Source organism: Salmo salar, chromosome 14 (genome assembly GCF_965601325.2).
Source record: "Salmo salar chromosome 14, fSalSal1, whole genome shotgun sequence".
In the NCBI taxonomy this organism is placed as follows: Eukaryota; Metazoa; Chordata; class Actinopteri; order Salmoniformes; family Salmonidae; genus Salmo; species Salmo salar.
Genome location: NC_138304.1, coordinates 14,831,966 through 14,859,334, shown reverse-complemented (window position 1 = coordinate 14,859,334; position 27,369 = coordinate 14,831,966). Strand labels below are relative to the sequence as shown.

At 42.0% G+C, this 27,369-nt stretch overlaps 1 protein-coding gene across 8 annotated transcripts in view; it reads right to left on the bottom strand.

The window, feature by feature from the left end:
* Nucleotides 1-1,471: 1,471 nt before the first annotated feature.
* Nucleotides 1,472-27,369, bottom strand: part of LOC106568947 (3',5'-cyclic-AMP phosphodiesterase 4C) — a 59,476-nt gene continuing 33,578 nt past the window's right edge. For 4 of the 8 annotated variants that reach the window (XM_082960755.1, XM_082960758.1, XM_082960757.1 and 1 more), the window contains exons 2-15: nt 22,005-22,196; nt 21,288-21,329; nt 20,540-20,576; nt 18,360-18,433; nt 16,556-16,601; nt 16,147-16,269; nt 7,933-8,026; nt 7,454-7,638; nt 7,185-7,283; nt 6,831-6,995; nt 6,586-6,685; nt 6,098-6,375; nt 5,226-5,408; nt 1,472-5,057 (exon numbers count right to left, since the gene is read on the bottom strand). In XM_082960755.1, coding sequence (XP_082816881.1) covers nt 4,530-5,057; nt 5,226-5,408; nt 6,098-6,375; nt 6,586-6,685; nt 6,831-6,995; nt 7,185-7,283; nt 7,454-7,638; nt 7,933-8,026; nt 16,147-16,269; nt 16,556-16,601; nt 18,360-18,433; nt 20,540-20,576; nt 21,288-21,329; nt 22,005-22,196 — 2,146 coding nt within the window. In that variant the 3' untranslated portion in view covers nt 1,472-4,529. The other 4 variants (XM_014139814.3, XM_014139816.3, XM_082960756.1 and 1 more) reach the window with 4 other exon arrangements.

The following is a 27,369-nucleotide window of genomic DNA, read 5'->3' as shown; positions in this document are numbered from 1 at the left end:
TTCAAGGCCTACCTTCAAACTCAGTGCCTCCCAAGTCTGGTACATCCTTGGGAGCTATTTCCAAACGCCTGGAGGTAACACGTTCATCTGTACAAGCAATAGTATGCTAGTATTAACACCATGGGACCATGCAGCCGCCATACCGCTCAGTAAGGAGACGTGTTCTGTCTCCTAGAGATTAACGTACTTTGGTGCGAAAAGTGCAAATCAATCCCAGAACAACAGCAAAGGACCTTGTGAAGATGCTGGAGGAAACAGGTACAAAAGTATCTATATCCACAGTCAAACGAGTCCTATATCGACATAACCTGAAAGGCCTCTCAGCAAGGAAGAAGCCACTGCTCCAAAACCGCCATAAAAAGCCAGACTACGGTTTGCAACTGCACATGGGGACAAAGATCGTACTTTTTGGAGAAATGTCCTCTGGTCTGATGAAACAAAAATAGAACTGTTTGGCCATAATGACCATCATTATGTTTGGAGGAAAAAAGGGGGGGTTTGCAAGCCGAAGAACACCATCCCAACCATGATGCACGGGGGTTGCAGCATCATGTTGTGGGGGTGCTTTGCTGCAGGAGGGACTGGGGCACACAAAATAGATGGCATCATGAGAAAGGAAAATTATGTGGGTATATTCAAGCAACATCTCAAGACGTCAGTCAGGAAGTTAAAGCTTGGTCGCAAATGGGTCTTCCAAATGGACAATGACCCCAAGCATACTTCCAAAGTTGTGGCAAAATGACTTAAGGACAACAAAGTCAGGGTATTGGAGTGGCCATCACAAAGCCCTGATCTCAATCCTATAGAACATTTGTGGGCAGACCTGAAAAAGCATGTGCGAGCAAGGAGGCCTACAAACCTGACTCAGTTACACCAACTCTGTCAGGAGGAATGGGCCAAAATTCACCCAACTTATTGTGGGAAGCTTGTGGAAGACTACCCAAAACGTTTGACCCAAGTTAAACAATGTAAAGGAAATGCTAGCAAATACTAATTGAGTGGATGTAAACTTCTGACCCACTGGGAATGTGATGAAAGAAACAAAAGCTGAAATAAATAATTCTCTCTACTATTATGCTGACATTTCACATTCTTAAAATAAAGTGGTGATCCTAACTGACCTAAGACAGGGAAGTTTTACTAGGATTAAATGTCAGAAATTGTGAAAAACTGAGTTTAAATTTATTTGGCTAAGATGTAAGTAAACTTCCGACTTCAACTGTACATCACTGGGCCCAACCAATCGCCCCACTGATAGCTCCTGATTCAATTATTTTTCCATCTATCCCTTGCTAGTCTGACTGTAGTCAACATGAATATGTTTTGATTTAGAATGATTGTTTAAACAATTTCCTATTGAAATACACTTAGATAACTATAATGTAATCCAAATTCAGTGTCATTTGGAAAAAACATGCGTATCATTGTAGCATTCCATGGTCAACATTATTTCCAATAAGCATCCATGATGTCAAAAGCATGAAGACTCCTTTATTGAAAAGGTGGACAGGCATACAGTAACAGTAAGCGCTTAGAAACCCGTAGTAAACAGTTGTGTTTGGATTGTCGAGACTGCAGACAGGTGTTCTGGGCCAAGTTTCCCAAAAGCATCATAAGACTAAGTTCAATTTAGCCTTGAGATGCTTTTGGGAAACCGGGACCTGGTCAGGAGAGAAACATAGGAACAGCGTGTCTGAAACTAGGATCTCCTACTCTACTGATGTTATCCAGAAAATCCTGAAAGTTTGAGTATTTTTTCTTTCTTTAATGGCAGACATAGGGAAACTAAAACATTTGGTTGAGTACTGTAGTTGAAATCTGTCCCATTTTTTTTTCTCCCAAAGCTCGGAAGGTAGCTACAAATAAATACTCTGCCTCCGACAAAATCTATAGTTCTTCATTTCGGACATATATATATATATAGAAATAATAAATAAACTGTACACAAAGCATTGTGAGGAAAGTATACAAAACAATAAATGAAATATACAAAACAATAAATGTTAGACAGTCATTACAAGGGCTGGTGAAAAAATTTTGCATGACAGCTGAGGAAGGCAGAACGGCTTGCTTGAGTTCTTGACTGTTTGTGCTCCTTAGATACATTATGCATGGCACATTATGCATGGTTTCTCTCCACCCTATATCAAATCTATGCTGAAAGAAAACATATGCAAATATAAGGCTCCAGAAAGTCTCATTTCTAGATCTTTTGTAAAAACGCAACACAAATTTACTCCACGATGGCAGTTCAATGTTTGTGTTTCGTCCACAGATGAGTTTATCTTAGTTAAGTGAAAACTCTCCTTATGAATCTTGCAGCAAAGAAAATCATGTATCTTTATCAAAATATATTGTGGTTAGTTACAAAAAGGTTCAATTCCATAACCTAACAAGTCCCCTATTTCAGCTGCAGTGTTCCAGCCTGTGCTGTGCATCAATTGTAATAATCAACCCACATAATACCAGAATACAGACAGAAAACTAACGTGGATTAGTCAAGTTACATTACACTCAACTGTGCTGGAAGTGCAGAGACTTGTGAAAGTACCATACAGAGTGCTTTGGTTTCTTTACAAATTCAATTCATCAAAACATCCAACCATTCAAACATACCACTTCTTTAAGACAAGTACAGTTATCAGGGGATTATTGTGCTGAAACCGAAAACCTATTGGACAGAACGAGTACACAGGGAGGGCGACATGATCAACAGTGCTGTCAGTCAGTCATTGATGGAAATTAGCCAGGGGCAAAATGTAAATTACAGTACGAATTGTGTCATGCTTGCTTGGCACTTGTACTGTCATTGGCTTTGTCCCTGTAAAGAGCAGAATATTGACCAATGACAAAGGGAAAGTGGGGAAAACATTCTGGCACAGAGAACTGGCCCATGACAGAATTGCGCTTGAGTGGCACATCTTTCACACATCTCTAAAATAGTTTGGCAAATATTACAACATTTTCTTCACAAACCCAGATGACATAGTACATGCTACCAATGTATCTTATTTAGTAATTCAACTGGTTGAAAATGTGACCAGTGGTGATGTTACCTGTGGAGAACGTGAGACCTACTGTATTGTAACAACAATAATGGACTTGAAAGGACATTGTCCACAGACCTACTGTCAAACAGTTCTTATCTTCATCCAGGTTCCCCCCCAAAAAACAACCAGTTCTCCTAATGTGCCAGGCTATGTAAGTGCTGGTTACACCTTCCTCCAATGTGTTCATGCATTGGCTCAAGCCCTTTCAAGCAGGATATTGGCTGTGAGTTAAATTGTAAAGTGCTAAAAGTGGAGGCAGACTGATGAAAATGGGTGCCGTAAAAAGGTTAATGATACACACACAATTACAGCATAAAGCAGTATGTATACACTTTGAGTGACTTTCAAAAAATTAAATAAATAAAATCATATAGAAAAGGGTTGATTCTTAACTGAAGTCCTTGTTTTGGGTACAATAAAACCATAGCGAAATCCAATCCAATTAACATACCTATAGTCAATTTACAGTAGGTATGGGCATTTTCAATGCCTTGAATTGTATTACACGTGCTGACTTCAATTCCAAATTTCAACACTGGGAGGCGCCAGGTGCAAACAGCATAGCTTTGTCTTACTTTTATGCCCCTATAACGACTGGCTCAGGGTTGGTTTTGTACGTAACAGTTCAGGTTAGGACTGTGTGAGGAAGAACTGACCCTAAACCAATTGTTAAGAGTTTGTAATGCTGCTGTAGTGCTGCTGCTTCAGTCAATCTTAGCACAAGACCCCTTGTGAGGCACCTAGTAGCAGTTGCAACGGTGGTACCCAAAAAGTATTGTTGCTGCATTTTAAACAATCTCTTCCTCAAATCATTCTGAAGGCCTGCTCTGTACTTTGTCCTTTGTGGTACATATCTGGTAAGGTCTGCAGTTTACCAGTAAAAACCACTTCCTGCACTATTTTGAAAGGACTTGAATAAAATATCAAATGATTAACAGTTGTAAAGGCAGGCAAATATTGCCATTGGCCAAATTCCTGTTTATTGTGCTGTTTGGCATAATGTCTCAAAAGACTTTATGGTGTTTGTTGTTACTAAGTTCAACGCGCCGTCAATTGTTTCAAGCAGTCATAAGTAGTCAAAAGGAAGACGTGTCCCCGCAAAATTCCTCGCTCCTTCGTCGTAGACCTGGCTGTCAAAACAGGAAGGTTGGTTTTCTCAGCGTCTCTGAAAAACGTAAGCCAAACACGGTGACGCAGGTTCAACTCCGAAACATATCGGTAAAACACAAAAGACCAGCTCAAAAGCATGGTTTCCTGTTCTCTGCAACCTAACAAATAGGAACTGTGGGGCTCTCCTCTCTCCAGTGCAAGGTGACTGCTGTGTAAGTCAGACTTCCTGAACGCATCCCCTTTACGTTCTCTACCTCAGCTTTGTCCTGCCATTCAGTCCAAGGAAGCCAAAGATGGGGGGTAAAGGGGTCAGGGGGGAGGCACAGAAAATCAACAAAAACACGAACAAAAAAGAACATTGCACTGGTGTTATGTACCTAGCCTGAAGCGCCTCACACCGGCATTACCTTCTTGGTCATGTTCTTTGTCTTCGGCTGCCTCCTTGTCTGGGTCAGAGTCGGTGGACAAAGTCGTGCCACCGAGATTGAGGACAGAGGTGGCCATTTTGGAAAGCCCCTGATAGTGTGGGTGAGCACTGGCAGACACGGAATGGAGTCTGCTGTCCGGGTCAGTTCTAGAAGGCTCCGCCCCAGTGCTACTGTACCCTTCCTCCTCTTCTGGGGGGCTCTCTGTGTCCGACTCGCCTTCCTCCTCTAGGGTCAGCTCAAACTGGAATTTGTCTCCGATAGAGGATCCACCCCCTCCGGCCCCCATGGCTCCCCCAGGCAGGCCCACCTTGTCCTGGGCCTCGGGGGTAGGCGAGGGGCTGTGGGGGATCATGCTCTGGTACCACTCGCGGTTGTCCTCTAGCGTGTCTAGGATCTCCTGGGCGTCGGGATGGACCAGGTCAGCCCACGTCTCCCATAGAGGGTGAACAATGTAGTCTATAAAGCCCACCTGGAGGGAAAGAGGAATATATTCATTGACATATTTGCCAGAGAGGCAGGCTTTTCCGAAACAGACAGTGTTTGTCTCTATGCTTGTGTACATAGTGTGTATCTGTGTCTCTGTGCTTGTGTACATGGTGTGTATCTGTGTCTCTGTGCTTGTGTGTCGTAACCGTACCTGGTTCTTCTCGATGGAGGCGTTGTGTTTGTCACACATGGGGCTGATCTCCATGCCCTTGTCCCTCTCCCTGTCCCCCTGGGTGAAGAACTCCACCATGATGCGGTCGGTCCACTGGCGGTATAGCTCTAGGGGCTTGGTGGGGTTACTGAGGTCAGCACAGTGAACCATGTTCTGGAGGACCTGGAGAAACCCAAAACCAGATCAGAGCATTGAGGAATGAAACGGCCGTAGAATCATATCAGTCAATCAATCAAATCTATTTTATAAAGCCCTTTTTACGTCAGCAGTTGTCACAAAGTGCTTATACAGCAACACAGCCAAAAAAAGAAAGAGCCAGCAATGCAGATGTAGAAGCACGGTGGCTAGGAAAAACTCCCTAGAAAGACAGGAACCTAGAGAGGAACCAGGATCCGAGGAGTGCTGGCTGGCTGTGCTGGGTGGAGATTTTGAGAGTACATGGCCATTAAGGCCAGATCGTTCTTCAAGATGTTCAAATGTTCATAGACGACCATAAGGGTCAAATAGTAATCACAGTGGTTATAGAGGGTGCAACAAGTCAGCACCTCAGGAGTAAATGTCAGTTGGCTTTTCATATCCGAGCATTCAGAGGTCAAGACAGCAGGTGCGGTAATATGACAGTAATATGTTCCCAATGGTTCAGTTGGTTGGAGCATGGTGCTGTCAGTTTAGGCAAATGTTTTAGGGTTCAATTCCTGAATATGCCAAATACACTGAATGAATGGTTTAATTGTAAGAGGCTTGGGATGAAAGTGTCAGCCAAAATGGCCATATTATCATCTAATTCACATCAATTATGCTGAACACGAATCCCTGCTAACAGAATGAATGGGATTCTTTCTGAGTCTAACCTGGATGCGATCTCCATAGTTGTCCAGCAGCAGCACTCCAGAGCTGGTCACCTTCTTGGTCTCCACCATGGTCTTCAGGTCCGCCAGCAGGTTCATGTGTTTGGACATGTCTGTGGCTAACACCATGTCTATGACCATCTTGCGTAGGGACTGCCTCTGTTTCTTGCTGAGGTTCTGAAAAATGTCACAGTTGTTCTCCTGCAGCAGCTTGAAGCCCACAGCCAGGTGGTGGTTCTCCAGGACAGACACGTCATTATACATCAGGGCCAGCTCTGAGTCTGGACGGACACACAGGAGAGAATGGAACAGTGTTGTACAGACAAAGACAGATATATACGCACACACACAAAGAGAGATATTCTACAGCAGGGGGTCTCAAACTGGTGGCATGCGGGCCAGATGTGGCCCATGAATCAATTTTTAATGTGGACATGCTAAGGATTCCAAGATTTTAAACATCTACATCCTAGTGTCCCATGTGAACTCACTGGTGTTGATGAGGAACTGGTTGGACACCCCTGGATGGTCCACATCATGTATAGCACTGGCAAACAGAGCAGCCAAGATCTCCAAGTCAGTGAACACAGCCTGCAGAGATGGGAGAAACACAGGGATGTTAATGCAGGTAAATACTGTATGTGTGTGGGACTCATACATAGACGTAACAACAATACAGTATTAAAAATACAGTATTGTCAGTTTCTAGCTAAAAAGTTGTATTGTATTGACGTACCTCCAGGGCGGGGGTGGAGAGAAGGACGTGGGTGGACTGGACCACGTCTGCAGCATGGATGTTGTTGTGGTAGGCCACGTCGTGGTGGTAGTGGTCCTCCAGGGTCATCATGAAGGTGATGAAGGTGTCTGCAGGGATCTTGAAGGACTTCCGCAGCTCTCGCTCCTATAGAGGAAACGGGGGAAAAAAATGAAATTGTCATTATTAGAGAGAGACTATTTAATTAGAGATCATTCTATTTAGAGAAATTTCATTTGAATCATATGAAACACATTTTTTTTATCCTTCAAGACAACAGTAACATCATCTAAGTTTCCCAAACAGTATCTTTGTGGACGCAGGCGGATGACATACCTGGAAAATGGAATACATCGCCACCGTCAGTGGACGATTCGCAGAATATTCAGATATTTTGAAAATATCCACACCCCATTGGTTTATCTCTTCCAACTCCTGCCAGATGGAAAAGCATTTCAGTTAGAAAGAACAACCAATCCTTTACCCCCAAAATGTGCTGGGGACTACTAGATCCTGTCATAAGTGACTACTTGTGACAGAACAGAACCCTAAAAGTGAGGTATGTTCTAGTTAAATCGTCAGAAAAGAAGGGTAGTGTAGACTACCTTGGCAAGGAGGCTCTCCTGACTGGAAGGGACCCCGAAGCGGGGAATGCTGGAGGGGGCCACACTGGGGATGAGGATAGGCTTCTTTACCCCCACGATCTGGGACATAGGGCGCTTCTTCTTGTCCGTCTTCTCCTTCTTCTCCTTGGTGGGTGGAGACATGATCTCCATGTCGTGTTGCTTTTCTGTGGTACGGACAGACACGGCGCGTTATTACACATTGACACCGTGATAACCATAGGTTCAGAATGGCTGTCTATTGAAACTAGGGCTGGGGGCACTTTACACTGATATCATGAGGTTACATGGAATTATATTGTATTGGTGTAATGACATGTCACTATACAATACGTATACCTTAGTAACTATGAGGTCCACATTACAGGTCTCTACTAGCACAGACAGACAGTCAGTCAGTCAGTGAGTGAGAGTGAGAGTGAGAGTGAGAGAGAGAGAGAGAGAGAGAGAGAGAGAGGTACCTAGGAAGGTGCTGGAGATGAACTCTGACACCTGGTTCCCTGATCTGCTGGTCTCTGATAGCTGAGTAAGCTCCCTGTTCAGCATCCTCTTGAACTGGGGAGACAAACAACAACACACCGCATCACTCTGAATGTAACAATATATTTTCTACTATATATTGACAGTGGACATACACATTCTCTATAAATATACACTATCTATACAAAAGTATGTGGACACCCCTTCAAATTAGTGGATTCGGCTATTTCAGTCACACCCGTAGCTGAAAGGTGTATAAAATCGAGCACACCGCCATGCAATCTCCATAGACAAACATTGGCAGTAGAATGGCCTTACTGAAGAGCTCAGTGACGTTCAACGTGGCACCGTCATAGGGTGCCACCTTTCCAACAAGTCAATTTGTCAAATTTCTGCCCTGCTAGAGCTGCCCCGGTCAACTGTAAGTGTTGTTATTGTGACGTGGAAACGTCTAGGAGCAACAACGGCTCAGCCGCGAATGGTAGGCCACACAAGCTCACAGGACAGGACCGCCGAGTGCTGAAGCGCGTAGCGTGTAAACATTGTCTGTCCTCGGTTGCAACACTCACCACCAACTTCCAAACTTGGCCTCACATTCGGAAGATATGTGCTGAAAACTGCCTCTGGAAACAACGTCAGCACACAGTGACATTCTAGATGATTCTGTGCTCCCAACTTTGTGGCAACAGTTTGGGGAAGGCCCTTTCCTGTTTCGGCATGACAATGCCCCTGTGCACAAAACGAGGTCCATACAAAAATGCTTTGTCGAGATCGGTGTGAAAGAACTTGACTGGCCTGCACAAAGCCCTGTCCTCAACCCCATCAAATGGGATTAATTGGAACGCCGACAGCGAGCCAGGCCTAATCGCCCAATATTATTGCCCGACCTCACTAATACTCTTGTGGCTGAATGGAAGCAAGTACCCGCAGCAATGTTCCAACATCTAGTGGAAAGCCTTCCCAGAAGAGTGGAGGCTGTTATAGCAGCAATGGGGGGACCAACTCCATATTAATGGCCATGATTTTGAAATGAGATGTTCGACAAGCATGTGTCCACATACTTTTTGTACCTCAAAGTCTGTTCAAGAACGTCTTGGGGAAATGAACAAACCGTTCCGCAACGTAGCAAACGTTCAAGGGAACTGAATGCACCTCAGTATGTAGGGGATCTAGTTTCAGGAGTTTATTTTACCCCTGCTATGTTAGGTGGGCCCTAGGTTGCTCAGCAAGCGTAAACAGTCTTGATTGGTACTCCGGACTGCCAGTCATCATCTAGCTCTAGTATGAGCCCGCCCCCTCGGTGACAGTCAATCAAGTGACGCTTTAGTTTCATGTAGTGTACCTTTATTTGTTCCCTGTGCTTCACTCATAGTGGCTAGAGTACAGGCTGGCTAGAATATCTCCATTAGGAGGAGCTTACAGAGGAGGCTAAGTAGAGATCTCTTCCTTCATAGGTGAAGAAGACGATCAAATAATGTATTATGTAATCATCATACACAAGGATAATAGATATCCCCCTCTTTGAAACAGCGGCGGTCTGTTCTGAAGACGCACACCCACAGATATATATACAGTGGGCTCCAAAAGTATTGGGAGAGTGACGTATTTTTTGTTCTTTTGACTCTGTACTCCAGCACTTTGGATTTGAAGTGATACAATGACTATGAGGTTAATTTGAGGGTATTTTCATCCATATCGGTTGAACCGTTTAGAAATTACAGCACTTTTTGTGTACATAGTCCCCCCATTTTATATTGTGTCATTTTGGAGTCACTTTTATTGCAAATAAGATTAGAATATGTTTCTAAATAATTCTACATTCATGTGGATGCTACCATGATGAGTGAGAAAGTTACAGACTCACAAATATCATAACCCCAAGACATGCTAACTTCTCACCATTACAATAACAGGTGAGGTTAGCATTTTTGAGGGGGTGTGATATTTGTGATTCTGCAACTTTCTCACTCATCATTATTCACGATTCATTCAGGACTATCCGTAATCATGGTAGCATCCACATTAATGTAGAAGTGTTCAGAAACATATTCAATTCTTATTAACAATTAAAGTCAATCCAAAATGACACAATACATAATTTGCCATTCATTTCTATTGGGCAAAGTTCAACTACTTTAACAGGCTTAGAAATGAATTTGTCCCAATACTTTAGGTCCCCTAAAATGGAGGGACTATGTACAAAAAGAGCTGTAATTTCTAAACAGTTCACCCGATATGGACAAAACTACCCTAAGTCTGCACTTAGACATCGTATCATTTCAAATCCAAAGTGCTGGAGTACAGAGCCAAAACAACAAAACATGTGTCACTGTCCCACTACTTTTGTAGCTCACTTTATATGGGTCATTCTACAGAAGTGGTGCAAATTGGGGGGTTGGAAGAAAAATAATCCCATTTGTATAGTTTTTCCCCCAAACTTTCAGCACACATCTTCCGACATATGTCAGGTAGATATAGTTTATACTCTATATGTCTTGTACTGTATTCATTTAACAATATATTTGCTATTGCCTTGGATTAAATTAGAACATACCATGATGTAAATAAATGTTTGGAGATTTAACTGTTTTTGTTTTGTTTTTTTGTATAGCGTTTTTGGGATCGGACTGCAATTTGCACCACTTCTGTAGAATCACCCATATGTGAGACACACACACACACTTCTTACACACACACAAAGATAAAGGGACACATCTGCATGCACATACATGAATGGACTTTATGGACTCACTCTACGCTCATGCACTCCTGGATGCACACACACTCATACACACGCGCAGACACACACACTCATACACATGCCCACACACACACATGCTGCAAAGACAGCATCACTTCCCAACTAACTGCAAAGAACTCTGCAAACAAGGACACCTGTACTACACATTCATTCACCGAGAAACACGTGCATCCCATCCCAGCCCAGCCCATCTTACCTGAATGTACATCCTCGACACAAAAAACAAGCAATTGACTTTGGGCATTTCAGCACCAAATAAATCATGGAGTAGAAAGAAATGAATTAAAGACCAGGTTCCTTCCTCTAGCTACTGTACTGTGTTTACCCTCCCCGGTACTGTACAAGCAGAGCACACCCCTCAATTCCACTGCAAGCAGACAGTCCACAAGAAAGCCTTTATTCACACGCTACGTTGAATGGGCAAAGATAAGAGTTTGCTCGCAAAAGGAAGCGCGAAAGCCAGGCTGAGGATGCGGGTTGCTGGGGAGCATGGCCGAGAAACGACTCCTGCCTCTCTCCCACAGCAGCACTATTCTGCCTGCTCTCTGTGTGTAAACTCCCAACTCCAACCCCCCCCCCCACCCCTCCATATTGCCCAAAGGAAGGAGCCGATCGGTGGCCTGCTGCATCAGAGGCTGGGACAGGGGGGACAGAGCTCATTGGCCCATGGTAGAGGAGACAGGTGGGGGCTGGTTGGGTTGGAGGCGGAGGGGTTGAGGCTGCACAGTATGCACCAAGTTTGAAGATGATGTGAGGGAGCCCGATGCCTTGAATGGCTGAGGTATTTATTTCACATATATGTGAACGCATGAACGCATGCTAGTACTGACATGATGACGATGACGCTATGAGGAAAGAGAAAATCCTCATAGGAAAATGGGAGAAAAGGATGATTTGGCATGATATGCAACATGCTGTAGTATCATTATCATATTATAAATGTAGAAATCCTAGATATTTGCAGAAAGCAGAATAGAAAACACATTATTTTAGAAGAAGATAGAATATATTTTCAGAAATCCATTGCACATTATACAATGAACTAAAATAAATGCAACAATTTCAAAGATTTTACTGAGTTACAGTTCATATGAATTCATATGGCCCTAATCTATGGATTTCACATGACTGGGAATACAAATGCAATTTTTGGTCACAGATACCTTAAAAAAAAGGTAGGGGCGTGGATCAGAAAACCAGTCAGTATTTGGTGTGACCACCATTTGCCTCATGCAGCGTGACACATCTCCTTCACATAGAGTTGATCAGGCTGTTGATTGTGGCCTGTGGAATGTTGTCCGGCAATCATTTGATCTCAATCAGTTTCACGGGAATATTCATTTAGAGCTTCATGAATTACTGTTTCATGAGCGAATTAGCGCAGATGGTGTTAAACTATAAGCCTTTCTGTATTTTGATTCAATCAAACCACGGTCTGCCTAGTGTCACGGTCTATTGGGTTTTGGCCGCATGCAGTTTCTTTTCGTTGACTATTCAGCTAACCATCCTAAAATGTAATAAGAAATGAGGTGGTGTTTTTGGTATTACAGTAATGTTATACTAGTATTTTACCCGAGTGGAATTGTAATTTATTTAAATATACTTAAATCATACTTCATGAATATATTTAAGTACATAGACGTATGTCCGTGATAAATATAATTTAGTATATTTAAAATTATAAAACGGTAAGTTTGGATCCAGGATGCTGATTGGTTGATAGCTATTAGTTATTCACAATAGTTCATGCAAAATGTCATGATGCCATTATTACATTTCAAGTATCAATGTGCATCCAGAGTCCCGCAGCCCAGCCAGCCATTCATAAACTTCCTCACCCACAGAGAAAAGCATCTATACATTATTTCCCCATGCTTCTTGCCTAGCGTTTGGTACAGCGGCGGTAAACATGTTTATTTTATTAATTTAATCTTTTATTTAACTAGGCAAGTCAATTAAGAACAAATTCTTATGTACAATGACAGCTTCGCTGTGTGCCTATCCGCCCTGTGTAACATGTTGACTTTGCTTTTTTGTGTTCTCCACTGTGCCATGCATATGAAGGTGACAAGACTGACAGCTTCTCTGATCCAGGCGAATTCATTTGTCAGGATTATTATAATGGATATATCCAAAGAATTGGCAATAGATGTGATTGTGTTAGCTTTAGTTGGTTAGCTAGCTAGCAAAGGAGAAGTAACGTTAGCTTAGCTATAGCTATCTTATTGACTCTACAATCAGCTAATTGTTGCTTATTTATACATTATTTATTAATTCATTGTTAGCTGAAGTTCTTGTTGCCTATTTAAACATGATTTATTAAATCATTATTTATTGAAGTTCATGTCTCTCGTCATCATTGAACCGCTGCTAGTTAGCTACAGTACATGCTAATGATTTGTTTAACATAGCAATGTTGTCACGCCCTGACCTTAGAGATCCTTGTTATTCTCTGTTTGGTTAGGTCAGGGTGTGACTCGGGTGGGAAAGTCTATGTTTTCTATTTCTTTGTTTTTGGCCGAGATAGGTTCCCAATCAGAGGCAGTTGTCTATCGTTGTCTCTGATTGGGGATCATATATAAGTTGCCATTTTCCTTTTGGGTTTTGTGGGATCTTGTTTTCTGTTTAGTGTCTGTGCCTGACAGAACTATTTGCTTTCGGTTTGTTGCTGTAGTTATTTTGTTTTAGTGTTTCTTGAATAAACGAATCATGAACACTTTCCACGCTGCGCTTTGGTCTACTCTTCCTACCACCAACGAGAGCCGTTACAAATGTGGAATGAATAGAACGACTGTGTCAAAATATGATAACGTAATTAACGACCAGCCTGTTTGGTTAGCAACTTCAGAACCTCAGAAACAACTGGCTTTTGCCCAGACTATATCGTCTGGTGGACGGATAAAATAAAAGTAATTTACTAATTCAAATAAAGTTTTTAATGAAAACATGTTGTCAATCTTTTTTTAAATATGTTGGCAACCTTAGTTTCGCTTCGGGCCTAAGAACAGACCTTATCACACGATAATCCCTGGGGTCTCATGCCTTATTGTGTAATTATCTAAGTTGGAACAATTTGAAATACAGTTAATGCATTTAATGTATTCTTTATAATTGTCTTATTAGCATTTAAGTATATTAAATACATTTAAAATGATCTAAATTGGGACACTTTTTAGTTCTTAAGTACAACCTTAGTATATTAGATAAAGAGGAAAACAAATATTCTTTGAATACCCTTGAGGTACTTTTGATGTATCTTTTTCCTAAATAAGAAGTACACAAAAATTCAAATTCAGTATAAATGTAAGTTTGATGTAGTTCACCAATCAATGTCATTATATTATTAGTATTCTAGCATGATCAATTAAATTATATTTGAATTAGAATTTCTGTATATTATTTATTAATTAAATGTACTTATAATGTGTTAAGCATACTTTTACAAATATACTTCTACTCATTAACCATATTGGCTATTGTAACTAGCCATGTAAAGGTTACCTTGATTGAACAAGGCATCCTCTCAGCCAATGTTACAACAGGCTATTTACAAAGCAGTTGTGGCTGGAGTGGCAATTTGAAAGTACATTTTTGGTAATTGTGCACCAGCGGCAATTTCGTTGCTCACATTATAGTGATAAATTAACATTTAAAAAATGCGCAATGTGTTATTAAAAGTACAATATTTTTCAGTTGTAAAATGAACATCAAAACAATTTCATAAGCTAAATATGAGGAACAACATCATATTATGAATAAAAATTTCACCTGTAAAAAGGATTCTAGGTAATGTGCTATTTTCTTTACACATACTTTATAAAAAGTATACATTCAGCTATGCATTATCATTGTCAACTTTCTCTTTCTCTGCACTCTTCTAAACAGGAATTCAGAAAGCACTTTGAAACTCATTAATGGCATTGAAACTATACTTATAGTGTACTTGATCACTCACAAGCAAAGTTTCTAAAACACACACAAAAAAAGAATTTACAGTACACTTTTAATACATGTATTGAAGTGTAATGATATTAGTGAGTATATTAGTATACTTAAAGACTGAAAAAAAATCTATTTAAAAAGCACTTTTAATATGTGTATTGAAGTGAAATGATATTAGTGAGTATATTTATAGTATACTTAAAGATATACTTGAAAAATACATCTCGTATTTGAAGTATATTATATTCATTTGTAGTTTATTTAAGTACACTTGTCACGTCCTGACCATAGAGAGCTATTATTTTCTATGGTAGAGTAGGTCAGGGCGTGACTGGGGGTTGTTCTAGTTTATATTTTCTATGTGGGGGTCTAGGTTTATTTTCTATGTTGGTGATTTGTATGATTCCCAATTAGAGGCAGCTGGTTATCGTTGTCTCTAATTGGGGATCATACTTATGTAGCATTTTTTTCCACCGGTGGGTTATGAGGTATTGTTTGTTTATGTGTAGTTGCATTGTCGTCACGTTTCGTTTATTCTTTATTGTTTTTGTAAATTGATAAGTTTCACTTTCTAATAAAAGATGTGGAACGCTACTCACGCTGCGCCTTGGTCCGTCTATTCCAACGAACGTGACAACACTTCAGTATACTTGTAATATATTAAATCATTAACAAAAATGTGTTCTGGTATATTTGCTTCTGTTATGTAAATTACTAATGAATCATTATGTGGTCTTGCGAGACATTGATTCAGCTTTGATCTAACTTTATTAAATGAGCACCATTGTGAGAAGTGGCGGAGCGACACTCCGGTGCACTCCGGCAGCACTAACCCCTGGTCTGGAAGGAGGAGGGGAGAGAGGGATGAGGATGGATGGATGGGGAGGAGACGGGGGATGCAGTTTCAACCACGAAAAAGTTTGACACATGAGATACTGGGAGTTGGGGGAAGGGTGTAGGTCTGGTGGTGCATGCATGCAACCATCTCATTCATTCATGGAATGAGCTTTCAAACGTCAGAAGGGATTGGAGATTTCATTCATATTTCCTAATCGCTGATGGAATTCATCGTATTAGTGGCCTTTCACATTAGCTCAGTCAGGATCAGCACGAAATGCATTTGCGGTCACTGGCTTAGTGGGTTCTTTCTAATTTGGGAGGCCACCAAAAGTACATTGGCCGAAATATTGCATAAAAAATCTCTCTCTCTGTATATATATAAAAAAGAAGTCCTCACAAGGATGGTAAAACAAATAAAAATTTGGTGGGGACATTTCTCCGGTCCCCAAAAGGAAAAATACTATTTTAGGCTTAGGGGTTAGGTTTACTGTTAGGCTTACATTATGGTTAGAATTAGAGTTAGGGGTTAAGGTTAGGGTTAGGTTAAGGGTTTGATTTAGGGTTTAGGGAAAATAGTATTTTGAATGGGAATCACTTGTTTGGTCCCCACAAAGATAGTAAAACAAATGTGTGTGTGTGTGTGTGACTGTACCTTGTTGGAGGCCATCTCGCTGACGGAGTGGCGTGTCTTCAGGGTCTCCAGCTGCTCCAGACACCAGTCCAGCTCGTCCAGAGTCTCCACGGCCAGCTGCTGGAACGGCTCCTCTGTCACACCCACACAAGGACAACACACAAGGAGATGAGCCCACGATTCAATGTGCTTTTAACGTTCAACATTAATTCAAGAATCAATGATTCAATCTAGAATGTTGTCCAATGACGCAAGTCCCCTTTGCGGTTTCTATGGATGGTTATATCATCAGTTCTGTTTAATCAATCAAACAAAGATGGAGGCAACCTTGTTAAGATCTCGCCAACTTTTGTAAAGCAAAAAAAACTTTCAACTACTGAATGAATAGTCAAACAAACTCAACCAATCACACACTTCAGAAACCCTCACCTGCTAAGGTTGTCTTGCACATGGATGGTGGGTTACTGCCAGTTCTCCTATGGACACAGACATCCCAGTATGAGTAAAGTTTATAAATATACAGTGAGGGGAAAAAGTATTTGATCCCCTGCTGATTTTGTACGTTTGCCCACTGACAAAGAAATGATCAGTCTATAATTTTAATGGTAGGTTTATTTGAACAGTGAGAGACAGAATAACAACAACAAAAAATCCAGAAAAACGCATGTCAAAAATGTTATAAATTGATTTGCATTTTAATGAGGGAAATAAGTATTTGACCTCCTCTCAATCAGAAAGATTTCTGTCTCCCAGGTGTCTTTTGTACAGGTAACGAGCTGAGATTAGGAGCACACTCTTAAAGGGAGTGCTCCTAATCTCAGTTTGTTACCTGTATAAAAGGCACCTGTCCACAGAAGCAATCAATAAGATTCCAAACTCTCCACCATGGCCAAGACCAAAGAGTTCTCCAGGGATGTCAGGGACAAGATTGTAGACCTACACAAGGCTGGAATGGGCTACAAGACCATCGCCAAGCAGCTTGGTGAGAAGGTGACAACAGTTGGTGCGATTATTCGCAAATGGAAGAAACACAAAAGAACTGTCAATCTCCCTCGGCCTGGGGCTCCATGCAAGATCTCACCTTGTGGAGTTGCAATGATCATGAGAACGGTGAGGAATCAGCCCAGAACTACACGGGAGGATCTTGTCAATGATCTCAAGGCAGCTGGGACCATAGTCACCAAGAAAACAATTGGTAACACACTAAGCCGTGAAGGACTGAAATCCTGAAGCGCCCGCAATGTCTTCCTGCTCAAGAAAGCACATATACATGCCCGTCTGAAGTTTACCAATGAACATCTGAATGACTCAGAGGACAACTGGTGAAAGTGTTGTGGTCAGATGAGACCAAAATGGAGCTCTTTGGCATCAACTCAACTCGCCGTGTTTGGAGGAGGAGGAGGAATGCTGCCTATGACCCCAAGAACACCATCCCCACCGCCAAACATGGAGGTGGAAACATTATGCTTTGGGGGTGTTTTTCTGCTAAGGGGACAGGACAACTTCACCGCATCAAAGGGACAATGGACGGGGCCATGTACCGTCAAATCTTGGGTGAGACCTCCTTCCCTCAGCCAGAGCATTGAACATGGGTCATGGATGGGTTTTCCAGCATGACAATGACCCAAAACACATGGCCAAGGCAACAAAGGAGTGGCTCAAGAAGAAGCACATTAAGGTCCTGGAGTGGCCTAGCCTGTCTCCAGACCTTAATCCCATAGAAAATCTGTGGAGGGAGCTGAAGGTTCGAGTTGCCAAACGTCAGCCTCGAAACCTTAATGACTTGGAGAAGATCTGCAAAGAGGAGTGGGACAAAATCTCTCCTGAGATGTGTGCAAACCTGGTGGCCAACTACAAGAAACGTCTGACCTCTGTGATTGCCAACAAGGGTTTTGCCACCAAGTACTAAGTCATGTTTTGCAGAGGGGTCAAATACTTATTTCCCTCATTAAAATGCAAATCAATTTATAACATTTTTGACATGCGTTTTTCTGGATTTTTTTGTTGTTATTCTGTCTCTCACTGTTCAAATAAACTTACCATTAAAATTATAGACTGATCATTTCTTTGTCAGTGGGCAAACGTACAAAATCAGCAGGGGACCAAATACTTTTTTCCCTCACTGTATATATATAATGTATATCTATATCTACTTTGTATCTCCTGTTCACTTCATCTTTAAAGGATTTGGGGGACATGCAAGTTTGGGTATGAGAGGTGTAGATTGAACTTACTTGCTGGGTTGACGATCTTGCTGATGGGTTAAAACGGCGAAGTTGCTTCTTACCGTCCTCAAACTGGCAAGTACCTACAAGAATGGTAAAGATAAATAGGGTACGTCATCTCTACATTGTGATAGTTGAGGTCCGTCATGTATGAATAAAAACACATACAAATTGTTATTTCAACACTAGATTAGTGGGATTCATATTTACTCTGTGAGTGTTTGTATCCTATCAAATTTGCTGTTGAATGTAAGCTACCTCAATTGTTTGTGTAAAATATTTTTGTCAGAATGCCAAAAGCTACACTACAAAAAAGTACCAAAAGTATGTGGACACCTGCTCGTCGAACATCTCATTCCAAAATCATGGGCATTAATATGGAGTTGGTCCCCCCTCTGCTGCTATAACAGCCTCCACTCTTCTGGGAAGGCTTTCCACTAGATGTTGGAACATTGCTGCGGGGGACTTGCTTCCATTCAGCCACAAGAGCATTAGTGAGGTCGGGTACTGATGTTGGGCGATTAGGCCTGGCTCACAGTCGGCGTTCCAATTCAACCCAAAGGTGTTCGGTGGGGTTGAGGTCAGGGCTCTGTGCAGACCAGTCAAGTTCTTCCACACCAATCTCGACAAACCGTTTTTGTATGGAACAGGCTTTGTGCACAGGGAAATTGTCATGCTGAAACAGGAAAGGGCCTTCCCCAAACTGTTGCCACAAAGTTGGAAGCACAGAATCGTCTAGAAAGTCATTGTATGCTGTAGCATTAAGATTTCCCTTCAGTGGAACTAATGGGCCTAATCCCAAACCATGAAAAACAGCCCCAGACCAGTATTCCTCCTCCACCAAACTTTACAGTTGACACTATGCATTGGGGCAGGTAGCGTTCTCCTGTCATCCACCAAACCCAGATGGTGAAGCATGTGTCCACTGCTCCAGAGTCCAATGGCGGTGAGCTTTACACCACTCCAGCCAACGCTTGGCATCACGCATGGTGATCTTAGACTTTGTGCGGCTGCTCAGTCATGGAAACCCATTACATGAAGCTCCCGACGAACAGTTCTTGTGCTGACATTGCTTCCTGAGGCAGAAAGGAACTTGGTAGTGAGTGTTGCAACCGAGGACAGACGATTTTTACACGCTACTCGCTTCAGCACTCGGTGGTCCCGTTCTGTGAGCTTGTGTGGCCTACCACTTCGCGGCTGAGCTGTTGTTACACCTAGACGTGTCTTCTTCACAATAACAGCACTTACTGTGGGCAGTTCTAGCAGGGCAGAAATTTGACGAAATGACTTGTTGGAAAGGTGGTATCCTATGACGGTGCCAAGTGGAAAGTCACTGAGCTCTTCAGTAAGTTCATTCTGCTGCCAATGTTTGTCTATGGAGATTGCATGGCTGTGTGCTCAATTGTATACACCTGTCAGCAACGGGTGTGGCTGAAATAGCCGAAACCACTAATTTGAAGGGGTGTCCACATACTGTTGTATGTATAGTGTACCTTATAGGCCCCACCCCCCCCATACGTCATACATGTCAGAGTCTGGGCGCCCATCGAAATCTTGAGTCAGCACATTAAAAGAGACGGTATCTGGTTTCCTGCGGGTGTCTTACCAGTCAGCAGCCATATCGAGGGAATGCCGTATTAGATTCCTAGCTTGTTCAGTAAAGTGAGTCCAGTTGTGACGCACTTCCCCCGTCATAGGCCCGGCTGCCGGGATGCGCCAGCCACATGCCAAAGGCTGTTCCGGTGGTCCTCTCTACTAGTGTCACCGGTGCCTAGTGACAGCTGTGACTTCACTGGGCCAATGGCAACAACCTATTTATAGGTATTCTTTTTTTTTAAGTCTTAGTTACTCAGCGTTAGTCAGTGTTCAGTCAGATTTATGAATTATTTCCTTGTTGTGTCGGTGTGCTTAACGAAGGTGAAGCTACATTACAGCTAAATCTCATTCCATATATCTATTTTTTAAGTCTTTTGTATGTCTATTGGCTAGAGAGAGAGAGAGAGGTAAAAGGTAGAAGAGAGACTGCTGAAAGAGCAATGGGCAGGATTCAAACCTATGCTAGCAGCAGTACACTGGTCATGTGCTCCAGTGGCAGCAGCCTAGACCCCTAGACCACCCCAGGTCATTTGGTGAATCATTTGTTTCGGCTGAAAAACACAGGAAAGGGCAGAATATTTCCAAAAACTAACCTGTGCAAATGGTGTCACAATCATGTCTTCTCCATGTCTACAATGGAGAAAAAAAACGGAACAAAATGAGGTTACATCCAGATATTGGTTTAGGCTCTGGTCTTGATGTTTTCAAAGTACAGTAATGGAATCAGTGAAAAAGTTAAACAAAATTGCAACCACTTAGTGCGCATACAATATTTAGGTTAATTCATCCAACATAACTACTGTGGTACTAATGACTACTGTGGTACTACTGAGTACTGTGGTACTAATGACTACTGTGGTACTAATGACTACTGTGGTACTAATGACTACTGTGGTACTAATGACTACTGTGCACATTACACATTTGCAATAATCCTAATCCTTAATCAGGACAGTTGATCAGTGTCTGAAATAAAACTTCAACAACCTGCAGACTGACATTAAAGCAAAGAAAACAGAAAAAGGTAGACCAGGCCAGGTGAAATGCAGGTCAAACAAAGGATGCCATGCACTGTACATTTTATGAACCGTGAGGTAGGGAGAAATTAAAGTGCAACTGGTTAAGTTACAGGGTTGGGGAGTTATGCTAAGGTATTTTCTTGAAGCTTCACATGCAAAACAAAAATGGCTTTCTCGGGGGTCACAGGAAAAACCTAGGGGAGGGCTAAAGTTTTAGTCACTGGTGCCATGGGGAGGGGACAATGGCTCTGAAACCTGTAATGGAGAATGCAGGACAGGCCTTTGAGGGAACCTAGTCAGTGTTTTGTCAAGTTCTTCTCACCGAGACAACCAGTTGACTTCCCAGTGCTTCAAGCTTTCTTCCCTTTAAAAACAGAGGCAAGAGTTGGTGACCTGCAACCGATTAATCACAAACTAAGGTGTTCAGACACGTGGAAACTGGCTTAGGCTGACAGTAGGCTGGAAAAACAAACGGCAGAAGAAGAGAAAAAAAATATGGAAGTGGCCAATTTTTCCGACTTTGTCTATGTCTAATCCTACTGAAGCAGAGTTGACATGCAAGCGTGCTGGGATGGAAAGAACTGCTGGTTTCAGTAATAGGGGCTTTCAAACTGGAGGACGGTAGATTTTCCAAACCCACAGAGCAATATGGTTTAATATAGCTTTTTGTGCTAATAAAACTGTGCTACATAAAAAAAGCACAATAAAGCGCTTAAGATACAGTCCACTTCGTAGGCTCTTTCACAGAATAACTTAAGGGACCACACAAACTACTGTAGTATAAGGGAAAGATTTCAAATTGGCCTAACATGTTCCTCATGCTTTGCAATTGGAATTCCCTTTTGGAAAGCGATCCAAGAAACGACTTGCTTTCCACATACGATTTGATCTGTTCCACCAAACCTTGGAGTGGAAAACCTTGTATCATCAAGGCCTACAGTGAGACATCTCTGCCATGACACTTACCAATAGATATGAGAGGAAGGTGAAAGGTCACAGAGGGAGACATTAACCAATAGGAAGGGGGGGGGGCACTTACAGCTCACTGGCAGTGGAGGAGTTCCTCGAGGGGGCCTTGGGTGAGAGGTCAAAGTCAGAGTCGGAGCGGTAGAGGAAAGATTCCCGGCGCTGGCTGTGGGCGTAGTTGGCCTGGAGCACCAGGCCGGAGCCGGGACTGGCCTGGGGGTCCAGAGGGCTACGCCCCACCGACAATCCATTCTCAACATCAAAACTACGGGGGAGATAAAGAGGAAGAGAGAAGATGAGGAAATAATTCACTGTTCTTAACATCCAGTTCTCACTCATTTCTTCCTATCATTCATCAATGATCATCATCATAATAACCATGCTCCAAAAATCATTGGAATTTCTTAAAAATGATGCCCTGTCACTCAATAGATTGAACGCACCTTGTGCACACAGCATACACTCACATTTCGTTATCGCACAATACACAAAAGATTTGAATAATTCGCAACAATGCACTTTTCTTTGAGACTGATGTCTAGTCATCACCAAAGGGTCTCAGGTAGACCAGACAAAGGAATCAACCCCCCCCCCCCCCCAACCCCCCACCCCCCTCCTCAACAAATTAAGTTCATTTCAGAAAGCCCCCAAACTAAAAATATAAAAATGGCGTCAATCATCGCACAAACCCCTTTCAACAATGAATGTGATTTATTAAAAGCACAGGAAATGGCAGCATTTTAAAAAAGGCCCATCATTGTTCCAAGTCACACCAATAAACCTGATATGAAAGAAAACATTTGTGGTTGAGAGGGCAACAAAAACATATAATAACGCATTGTGGAGTTGGGTACGTCAGAAAACGTTTCAATGGCACTCAGGAAGAACAGTGTATCTGAATGGTGTTGGCTGGTCAGACTGTGGGAACTGGCTATTTGATGACGAGGGTCAGTCTGAGGTAGCTGCTACCAGGACTCCTATAAACTATAAAACCATCTTTATGGCAGTTCTATAAACTATAAACCATATTTAAGGCAATTCATATAGATATGAACACATCCATATGGATTCAGATTACTGCATCTCTGCCATGCGTAGCCAAGGTTGACATGCATGAACAGTTCTCTTTGATAATAACGCATCTCAATAGTCTAAAGGGGCTTCCTCTCCTCGTCTCCTTCCCTTCATCTGCGACAGATCTTAAAAACACAGGTGGATCAAAGGAGCCCCCCCCCCCCCCAAATGAATTCTACACTACCTATCTGCCCCATCACATCCACCAGCAGAGCATTTTCAGATCTGCGCAGACAAAGGGAAGGAGACGAGATAAGGAAGCCACTGTAGATTATTGAGATGCGGCCAAGAGTCTGCACTGCCTATAGTCGAGGGAACTGGGATGGAGCCACGCATTGATTGGGCTGCAAGATCAGCGTGATGTAGGATTCGGGGTGGGGGGGGGGTGGGGTGGGGGGGGGGGGGTTAAAAATAGCCCTTCAGTATTGACGTGGTAGAATGTGAGGTGTGCTATTTATAGACTATAGACTCTTCAGGTAGAGTGGAGTGTCCCGATCGCACCGGGCATGGTCCGTCTCCAGCCAAATAAAGGCATTTCCACCTTGATCCACATCCACAGTCCCACAACCTCCGTTACCATCCAAGCTTTGCTCCACTTGGTATGCAGGTTCTGATGAACTCCAGAGCCCGAAAACCGTTTGCAGAAACCGTGGCGGTTCTTGGACAGAGACTGGATGTACCTCGATCCCTTTGCAAATAATTAGTGCGGAGTGATATGAAGGGAAAAAAAAAAAAACCTTCATGCTAAAACCGTTATGGAATACGTAATTGAAACTAACCCGAGCTAGAACTTTCCCCGTAGACGTCTCTCGTCTGATGACACGAGGCAATTAGACAACATTAACATCTGTCGTTTGTCCGATGAGCTATTAAACAGTAGAGCCAGTGGTTTCATGGCAAAATCAAACTTTCTGCTCTACTTTGGGAACCCCACTGGAGGGATTTCTTTTGCTGGCAGTCAGGTGCATAGAAATGGGTATTGATACATAATAGATCATTTCAGATGTATACAGTACATACTTCATACATTATTGTGGTCATAGTACATTATATTGCCAAAACACCTGTTATATTAAATATATCACAGCATAAAGTACTATGTCTATATGCAGGAACACGATTTATACAATGAATGTATTTTCTGTTTGCAAAATTGCATACAATGTAAGTAAAAAATTATATCTACACAATATGTTATATACAGTGGCAAGAAAAATGTGAACCCTTTGGAATTACCTGGATTTCTGCATATATTGGTCATCAAATTTGATCTGATCTTCATCTAAGTCACAACAATAGACAAACACAGTGTGCTTAAACTAATAACACACAAATTATTGTATTTTTTTTGTCTATATTGAATATATCATTTAAACATTCACAGTGAAGGTTGGAAAAAGTATGTCAACCACTAGGCTAATGACATCTCCAAAAGCTAATTGGAGTCAGGAGTCAGCTAACCTGGAGTCCAATCAATGAGACGAGATTGGAGATGTTGGTTAGAGCTGCCCTGCCCTATAAAAAACAATCACAAAATTTGAGTTTGCTATTCACAAGAAGCATTGTCTGATGTGAACCATGCCTCGAACAAAAGAGATCTCAGAATACGTAAGATTAAGAATTGTTGACTTGCATAAAGCTGGAAAGGGTTACAAAAGTATCTCTAAAAGCCTTGATGTTCATCAGTCCACAGTAAAACAAATGGTCTATAAATGGAGAAAGTTCAGCACTGTTGCTACTCTCCCTAGGAGTGGCTATCTTGCAGTCATCTATGAAATATGACTGCAAGAGCACAGCACAGAATGCTCAATGAAGTTAAGAAGAATCCTAGAGTGTCAGCTAAAGACTTATAGAAATCTCTGGAACATGCTAACATCTCTGTTGACGAGTCTACGATACGTAAAACACTAAACAAGAATGGTGTTCATGAGAGGACAACACGGAAGATGCCACCGCTGTCCAAAAAAACCATTGCTACACGTCTGAATTTTGCAAAAGTGCACCTGGATTTTCCACAGCGCTACTGGCAAAATATTCTGTGGACAGATGAAACTACAGTTGAGTTGTTTACAAGGAACACACAACACTATGTTTGGAGAAAAAAAGGCACAGCACACCAACATCAAAACCTCATCCCAACTGTAAAGTATGGTGGAGGGAGCATCATGGTTTGGGGCTGCTTTGCTGCCTCAGGGCCTGGACAGTTTTCTATCATCGACGGAAAAACGAATTCCCAAGTTCATCAAGACATTTTGCAGGAGAATGTAAGGCTATCTGTCTGCCAACTGAAGCTCAACAGAAGTTGGGTGATGTAAAAGGACAACGACCCAAAACACAGAAGTAAATCAACAACAGAATGGCTTCAACAGATGAAAATACTCCTTCTGGAGTGGCCCAGTCAGAGTCCTGACCTCGATTGAGATGAGATGCTGATTGAGATGATGTGGCAAGACCTCGAGAGCGTTTCACACCAGACATCCCAAGAATATTGCGGAATTGAAACAGTTTTGTAAAGAGGAATGGTCCAAAATTCTTCCTGACCGTTGCGCAGGTCTGATCCGCAACTACAGAAAACGTTTGGTTGAGGTTAATGTTGCCAAAGGAGGGTCAACCAGTTATTAAATCCAAGGGTTCACATACTTTTTCCACCCTACACTGTGAATGTTTACACGGTATGTTCAATAAAGACATGAAAACGTTTAATTGTTTGTGTGTTATCAGTTTAAGCAGACTGTGTTTGTCTATTGTAGTGACTTCGATGAAGATCAGATCAAATGTTACGACCTATTTATTCAGAAATCCAGGTAATTCCAAAGGGTTCACATGCTTTTTCTTGCCACTGTACCTGTTTTAGGATTAAAACCAAAAACGTGTCAATCAAATGGAGAGAACAATAGGCAAGCCAAAAATATATATGGCTACAGTAGGCACTGCATTCAATTTGCCATCCACTTCATTCCCTGGGATGTTGCATGAGGACAAGACGCTGGTCTAATACAGTGTGTTATGTAATCGATGCTGAAGCCCTCCTCCATTCATATGACAGAATACTATAGATACTGTAGCCACAGAAAGCGATGGGGGAGACACTGGCCGTGACCCCACTCTCCGAGGTTCTCAGGGAGAGTTGGGATATGGAAAAAACACATTTCCAATTCCCACATGCGTATAAAACACACTTGTACATGTGTGAAACAGGACAAATATAAGCATCCACAAAAGTATTATTTATTACTATGTAGGAGCACAGACTGTTCAGTGCTGAGACGAGCAGAGAGAGAGAGCGTGAGAGTGAGCGAGAGAGATTCCCAAACCTTCCATAACAAAGCCATCACCTACAGAGAAATAAACCTGGAATAGAGCCCCCTAAGCAAGCTGGTCCTGGGGCTCTGTTCACAAACACAAATAGACCCCACACAGCAACACAATTAGACCCAACCAAATCATGAGGAAACGATAATTACTTGACACATTGGAAATAATTTACCAAAAAACAGAGCAAACTAGAATGCTAGTACACAGTGGCAGAATACCTGACCACCGTGATTGACCCAAAAATAAGGATATGTACAGACTCAGTGAGAATAGCCTTGCTATTGAGAAAGGTCGCCGTAGGCAGACCTGGCTCTCAAGACAAGACAAGCTGAGGTGAACATGAGGTGGAAACTGAGCTGCACTTCCTAACCTCCTGCCAAAAGTATGACCATAACAGAGACACATATTTCCCTCAGATAACACAGACGCACAAAGAATTCGAAAAAACAAATCCAATTTTGATAAACTCCCATATCTATTGGGTGAATTACCACAGTGTGCCATCACAGCAGCAAGATTTGTGACCTGTTGCCACAAGAAAAGGCAACCAGTGAAGAACAAACACCATTGTAAATACAACCTATATTTGTGTTTATTTATTTTCCCTTTTGTACTTTAACTATATGCACATCATTACAACACTGTATATATACATAATATGACATTTGAAATGTCTATTATTTTGGAACTTTTATAAGTGTAATGTTTACTGTTAATTTTATATTGTTTATTTCACTTTTATGTATTATCTATTTCACTTACTTTGGCAATGTAACTGCCAATAAAGCCCTTAAATTGTAATTGAATTAAGAGAGCACAGGTTGTTCAATACTTCGACACATTAGGGCATTTCGCTCGTAGTGTACATACTGAGCGTGAGGGGATTCTATATTGAACGAGGTGGCATTGCTAGGGGCGCTGTGCGTGTATGTACGTGTGTGTGTGAGAGTGTGAGAATGTGTTGTGTTCTAAAAATACCTGTGCCATCGCTCCCTCTCTCTCTCATCCTCCTCTGGCGGATTCTAGACACTGACTGTATGGCTATTTGT